Below are 7905 nucleotides of genomic sequence, written 5' to 3'. Positions count from 1 at the left end.
CGGGATGATTTTTTGCCTTCATTTTATCTGTTATCTATTAATTTGTATAACTCTCTATTTATTTAGAGTATATATACCATGTTAATCTTCTTGGATCATTTATTTGTTTTTAGAGTATATAAAAGAAATATAGCAACTAACCTTTCCCCAAAAGAGACAGTAGAGGGTACAAATAGAACTACAGCTGACATATCCCAAAATAAAATAAAAGCTGCCCACAACATATTTTTGACTAGGACCTTGTCTTATGTCCTTAACCATCTTATTCAATGACTATCTGATCAACAAAAAGAGGCAGTGAAGGTCATAGGCTTTGGAAGTCTTCTATCAACATCTCTTTCTAAATGCCCTGACGAACTCTCTCAATACTTTGTCAGGTCGTTTGACACTAGTACGCGTGTGATCATCCTACAAAGTGGCGAGGAAGTAAAAATCCAAGAAGATGATGTTCAATATGTATTGAGTCTACCTATAGGGGAGATAAATATTGTAGAATACGAAGGAAACGAGACCAGGTACCCCGACTACAAGTTGACAGAGTTTAAGAGTCGATGGGGAAATACAAGTGGCAATTCTAAAGTGACTGAAATGCCGAACAAAATATTGGAGATTACAATAACTAACAATAATTTTAAGATAGACTTTGTACTATATGTTGTGAGTTGCTTTCTTTAGACAATGCATCCGGGTCAACAATCTAGGTATAGAGTTAATCTCATTTTGGTCATTTATATACACTTCTATGTATTGTTAATAATCCTTAAATTCTATTTTGTACCCACATGATTACAATTATGAAATTTATTTTAGATGTTCATAATATTCCAAAGTTGAATTGGTGCAAATTCACACTTGACGGATTATTGAATCATGCGCTAAATGGAAGAAGAACGAAAGTCTTCATTACAAGGACCACAAACATTTCTCCTCGTAAATAATATTTATCATCGGATACTTTATTTTGGTGGTTTATTCAAATGTAAATGTTTTTAACATATTGAATATATATATATATATATATTTAGTTGTGCTACTTGTATAGGGTCTGCAACCCTGAACTCCAAATACCTCATGAACGTCGATTTCTAATACTGCCATGTTAGAATGATAGTAAGTTTAAGAATAGGTTGTCCAAAGAGTTGCAAAAGGAGGATTCAAATGTGGAAGCGATGTTGGACGCCTTCCACTTCCACCTCCAAATGAGGAGGAACATGATGCAGGGGGAGTTGAAGGGGTGCCTCAGCCTGAGGAAGGGGATGGAGGGTGCAAAATGTTGACTCTAGGGCAACGCCTTAGAAGCTATGACTGGTTGTCAATGAAACATTCAATTTCATTATAACTCTACAAAGAATCTTTGAAAAGGCACATGTTGGTAGATGTTAGAGAGTAAAAAAACAAAATAAATGGGATACAAGGCCATTGTGTGAGACCTCCATCCAAGTACTATATGATGCTATGTGCGAATATGAAAATCTTAGGGTTGCTCTCTAAAAGTTCTTCACAAAAACACCCGAATTGGAGGTGCAAACACCCGTAGTAGAGGTCGAAGAAGACGGTGAAAGTACACCCGTAGTGGAGGTTGAAGAAGTTGGTAAAAATACACCCGTAGTGGAGGTTGAAGAGCTTGGTGTAAAACACCCCAATAAGAAAAAATCTTAAGAAGAAGACAGAAATTTCACGGGCCCTTCAACTTCCACTACCATCGAAGGAGGTTGAAGAAGTTGCATAAAATACTTTACAAATGATGGTGGTTAGTAGGAGAAAAAACAAAAGGCCCAATAAGAACAAATTTTAAGAATAAGATGAAATTTCCACCGATCCTTCAACCTCCACCCGTAGTAAAGGTTGAAGTAGAAAATTCTTTAGAAATGGTGGTGGTTAATGGTGAAAAAATACCCCCAGTGGTAGTTGACGAACATGGTGAAAAAACACCCGCAATGGTGGTTGACAAACTTGGTGAAAAAACACCCGCAATGGTGGTTGACGAACTTGGTAACGAACCAATAAGAGAAAATCTTAAGAGAAAGACGAAACTTCCACAGGCCTTGCGATCTCCATACATGACAACCATCACTCAAAAATATTCTAAGTAATTTGATATTTCAACCATCAATGAAATGTTATTCTACGAAATTTACACCACGCTCAATAGATCTCATAATTTTTCACTAAAAAGCGACTGAAAAGTGAATGCTATGTCAATTCCGGTGTGGTCGATGTAATGACACACTTAATCAACCTTTGAAATAAGAGAACGCCCGTCAAGAGAATTTGCCTTATTACCTACGCTTTTGTAAGCTGTTTATATCTGATGGTCTTATTATCTTTGTTTTTTAATTTGATAGTCTGGTCTTATTATGATATTAATTTGTAGAGTGAAAGTCATATTTTAGAAGCTTTTTCTAATGCTCTTCAAGATGAAGTCATTTTTTTTGGAATAAAACAGGAAGACTTCAAAAAGACTCCCCTTGTAAGTAACATGTATGTATAATTTAATATATATCTGAATATATCATATATATCTTCAAATCGGACTTTGCAGATCTTGTTCCCTATTATAATTAGTGACCACTTTTATGTTCTCTACATCAATATACCGAAGAGAGAACTCCAATTCATCGATAATCTACCATTGGAAGAAGGAATAAAAATGGAAGACAAATAGGTCTCCGTTCATAGAATGGTAATAAGATGATCTTTCTCCAATTCATCTTCTTAGGGCTTCATTTATGATTATTCTCAAGACATACACTTGTTACCACATATTCCCCTTCATTTCGAACAACTACATTAATCTTAACTTTACAATTTGTCTTAGTTGTAGGTCTAGGTTGAAACATAGTTTTGGCCCTCGATTTTTTATACAACTCTTGGCACAACCAATGCTACAACCAATGCTGAAGTATTTCTACTTAGCACCTACATTTTTGGTTCCTAACTTGCTGACGCCGAATCTAGTTGAGTGGGCATATGATGTGTAGAAATCACAAACTTCTTATTCGGAGGAAAATGTCATTTCAACATTGAGAATTTGACTGCGAAATGTCATTCCAAATTGGTCATTTTGAACTGAAAAATATGTTAATTTTAACAATTTTCGGGATAGAATCGTCCCAAAATATACATTTTCGGGACAGAAATGTCATGAAATGTAAATTTTCTAGACAAAATTATCTCAAAATGTACATTTTCGAGACACGATTGTCCTGAAATGTACATTTTCAGGACAAAACTAGTAGAATTCGGGACGTTTATCTCCCGTACTATCACATTTCGGGACGTTTATACACATTTTCTCCCGTGCACATTTCCAACCAAAAATCTCCCCAAACATCAAATTCCATTACATCATTACCGAATTTGCATCAACATCTCGTAATGAATTCTTGAAAATAGGTTTCCGGCAAAGAAATCAACACCTTTCAGTCTTAACGCGCGATTTGTTCAATACTTCATCTACTACAATGTTGTCTTTGCTAGTTTCTTGAACATTAAACATGAATAAGTTCGTTATCATTCAAATAAAAAATATAGGTTTTGTATAACTAGATCTGAAACATACCAAGATCTAGGATTTTGAGTTGGGAAAAATTTTCGCCGGAAAAGTTTGAGAGAAAAAAATAATTTGAGGATTATGGCGGGTTTTGAGTTTGAGATTGAAATTAAACCAAATATATATTTTTAAAATTTCTCTCTCTCCTGCATATGTGACAGACCACGGTCGAATTCGTGGTCTTGGTTTCGCTGCCCATTCGCTACATATATAATTCATATTTATTTAATTAGATAATATATTTGAAAGGATAATATGTACACATATCTATTTATATATAACTTTGTTTGAAATTGATCCTTTTATATTTATCTTAGTTTTAATTTATTTTCTAAAAATTTAAAATAAGTACACTTTTAATTTGGCTTGAAAATAGACACAAATTCCTATTATATATAGTATATTTATTTTTTTTTAAATCCTATAGTGGACAATCTTTGTCTTTATATGACTTGTTGAACTACATTCTCAAACAAAGACAGAGTTGTTCCACTCAATTTCGACAACAATATTGCAGACTAAGACACGAAAATGTTGTTATTCATTTCTCTCATCAATATTCTTTAACTATTTAGAGATGATTTTGGGGCACAACACAAACAAATAACAACTAAATATGAAGGAGACAAATGAACAACAATCTCATCATCGTCGTCTTAGTTTACAGCATCGTTGTCTAATAATGAAACGAATAACTACGTCGTGTTGAGAATAGCAAAGGAAGTCATCTGAAGACGAATGTAAGAAATTGATGGCAGTAAAATTTAAGAAAATAAAAAATAAATTTGTGCTTATTATATTATTTTAGATTTCTACCCATTTGCAGGTGTCATCTTCTTATTTTGCATGCCATACCAAAACCCCCTGTCTATCAACGTATGTACACATTTTGGCAAGCCTCCTATGAAATTTATCACCGCCATTCCCCTAGAATTAGCTGTTCTAACCCATCGCTCTGTTTTTTCTTATGGATTTCTATACGTTGAAATGGCTTCTCTTGATTAACTTACTGTTTTTAGTGTCTGAAGCTGCGCGGTTCAATAATTTGGATCAACTAATTCGAATGCCCGGCGGTAAAGATGTTGAATCAGAGCAGGAACAAGACAGCAAAACATGGGCAGTTCTAGTTGCCGGTTCGAAGGGATTCGAAAACTATCGCCACCAGGTGAAAATTTGATTGAGTAGTCTTTATTAAACTGATTTCAATGAAACCCTTGTTTTGACAGGCAGATGTTTGTCATGCGTATCAAATTCTTAAGAGAGGGGGTTTGGAAGATGAGAACATAGTGGTTTTCATGTATGATGATATTGCTGGCAACGAGCTGAATCCTAGGCCTGGTGTTATAATCAATCATCCTCAAGGTGAAGATCTCTATGCAGGTGTGCCTAAGGTATATTGTGGGATTTCAAATTTTCAATATCAATGGAAACAATCGAACCTTGTGACGTGAATTCATGAATGATTATAGGATTATACTGGTGAAGAAGTTACTGCTGAGAACTTGTATGGTGTTCTTATGGGAAATAAGAATTCTGTTAAAGGTGGAAGTGGGAAAGTTATAGATAGTAAAGCTAATGATAGGATTTTCATATACTATTCTGACCATGGAGGACCAGGAGTACTTGGTGAGTGACATTATCTAATTGTAGTTTAAATCTAAAATGATTTCATGCAACACAAATAACATAATAAAAAGAGAAAATGGTAAGGATTTCATTGATCAACTAGAGACATTATAGATTAGGTTTGGTGTTGATTGTAGTTTATGTAACAACTTGGATTTGGAGGATTGATTGTTTTGATATGATCATGGGTTTGTTCGATGCAACCATAATGTAATTGGGTTTTCCCTGTTTTTTCTCTAGTTCCAATTTTTCATTCTGAATTTATTCATTCTTCAAGAGTTTTGTGGGTATTTTGATTTGTAATCATTTTACTAGGGAGATGTGACTTTCTTGTTTGTGTAGTTTTGATGAGATTTTCTTTTCAAATGAAAAGGAATAAAAATAGGCAGGTAGAGGAGGAACAACTTATTAGATAGAATCAAATCCAAGAAAGATAACTATAACAATAATGAGAATAAAGAGGGGAAAAGGAAACAAATTTGTCACATTTACTATCATGATATCATTGAAAAATCAACAAAGTTTAAATTGATTTGTGATATTTTGTTATGTTTGGTATATAATGTTTTTCTACATTACTGTGAATTTTGGTTTCATATAGTATAGAAATCTTTTAATTTGGATGATGAAAAGTATGAAAAACAAAATGTATGCTGAAAAAGCCTAAACCCGACTTGGAGGATTATATGGAATACTAAAAGTCAAGTTAGAAGAGATCTTCTTTCACTACATAAGTTCAATAATTAGACCAAGATCACAAAGCACTAACTACTACTCTGTTTCAGGTATGCCAAACTTGCCTTTTCTTTACAGTAATGACTTGATTGAAGTCTTAAAGAAGAAACATGCTGCCAATAGCTACAAAACAATGGTATTATTCATTTAATAGTGTTAGATTTGTTGGTTATTTCTAATCTATTAGGTACATGTTAAAGGTAATATATGTTGAAGCATGCGAAAGTGGGAGTGTTTTCGAGGGTATAATGCCTACAGATTTGAATATCTACGTCACAACTGCTTCGAATGCTGAAGAGAGTAGTTGGGGAACATACTGTCCAGGAATGGACCTTCCTCCATCTCCCGAGCTCATAACTTGTTTAGGAGATTTGTATAGTGTGGCTTGGATGGAGGATAGGTAAATTACTAATTTGACATTAACACTATATCTGTGAACCTTTGGTTAATAATTGACTAATGAACTTTCTACCTTGTTGATGTAGTGAGACGCACAATCTGAAGAAAGAAACAATAGAGCAACAATACGAATCGGTACATGTTTGTTACTTTTTGTAGTATTTAATAATTTACACAAAGATAGATCAATTAATGATTGAATCCCATTAAGAATGTATTGATTGAAGTTGGGGCAATGGCTTTTGAGATCATTGTTATTTTGTTAACAAACATTTAGATATTTTGTAATACATGCACATAAAACACCATGCAGGTAAGAAAAAGGACTTTGAATTACAACATCGGTTCACACGTGATGGAATATGGTAACACAAGCTTTAAACCTGAAAAGCTTTACCACTATCAAGGTTTTGATCCAGCAACTGTAAATTTGCCTCCAAACAAACTCCCACCTTTCGATTTTCGCAATAGTGTCGTGAATCAGAGAGATGCCGAACTTCTTTTCCTATGGCAACAGGTTTGTTTTTATTATTTTGTTCAATTGCATCTCCATGTGTTAGCTTTTATAAAACACCTCATTGAGTAGAGTTGAAAATACTTATGAATTTATTTAAACTTAATTTTCATGCAGTATAAGACATCTATTGATGATGGTTTGGAAAAGAGAAGTCTAATTTTGAAGCAAATTACCGATATAATGATGCATCGGGTTCATTTAGATGGAAGTATTGAGACAATCGGAGTCCTTTTATTTGGACCCATGAAGGGACCCGATGCACTCGGTTCTCTCCGAGGACCAAATCTCCCAATAGTGAATGATTGGTCGTGCCTCAAATCAATGGTTAGTTTTCTTTTTCGCAAATAATTATCTTGTTATAATAAATTAAAATCGTTGTATTTATTTTTTTAGGTTCGGGTTTTTGAGATGCATTGTGGTTCATTGACTCAGTATGGCATGAAACACATGAGAGCATTTGCTAACATTTGCAACAATGGAGTTTCTAAGGCTGCTATGGAAAAAGTTTGTATAGGAGCTTGTAGCATGAAGAATTCTGCTAAGTGGCATCCATCGACCTTAGGAGGATTTAGTGCCTAGTTGTTGTTTATATACTAAACTAAATAGTAATGTTTAGTTGTTGTTTTTATACTAAACTAATAGTACATTTTGTAACATATAGATGGTTCACGATCGGATCGATAATAAAAAATTTTTGGATAAAACAAGTGAATAAAATTAAGTTTTACCACTTTTTAAATAATTAGATTAACAAATAATGAATTATATTAAAATTTTTTAATAAATTAGGGGTAATGTTACATTTTTATTGAATTATTATTATTATTTTTGGGGTAAGTTTCATATCATCCGCATTGGTTGTCTTAAATAGTTATTTTTAATGTTTCCATTCTATTCTCACAACTTTGGGTCAAGATAAAGATAATATGAGCACAAAATATCTCCATTGGTGTGATTTTGCTCTATTTCAACTTGATTTTAATGATGATTTTATAAATATTTAACTAATTTTAAATAAATTCTTAATTTTGTACCAAATCAAGGCACTTAAAATAAAAATGATTAAGTTTTACAT

General features: G+C 33.3%; 1 protein-coding gene across 1 annotated transcript; it reads left to right on the top strand.

Annotated features, from left to right (window-relative positions):
* Positions 1–1802: 1802 nt before the first annotated feature.
* Positions 1803–7409, top strand: LOC124943675 (legumain-like). The gene is made up of 10 exons (XM_047484152.1): positions 1803–1992; positions 4573–4718; positions 4780–4944; positions 5023–5179; positions 5965–6050; positions 6115–6314; positions 6400–6448; positions 6627–6830; positions 6945–7154; positions 7224–7409. Exons 1-10 carry the CDS (start codon positions 1803–1805, stop codon positions 7407–7409), a joined length of 1593 nt encoding a protein of 530 aa, XP_047340108.1.
* The last annotated feature ends 496 nt before the right edge of the window (positions 7410–7905 follow it).

This window comes from Impatiens glandulifera, chromosome 6, assembly GCF_907164915.1.
Source record: "Impatiens glandulifera chromosome 6, dImpGla2.1, whole genome shotgun sequence".
NCBI classification, from domain to species: Eukaryota; Viridiplantae; Streptophyta; class Magnoliopsida; order Ericales; family Balsaminaceae; genus Impatiens; species Impatiens glandulifera.
This window is presented reverse-complemented; position numbering and strand designations above follow the sequence as displayed.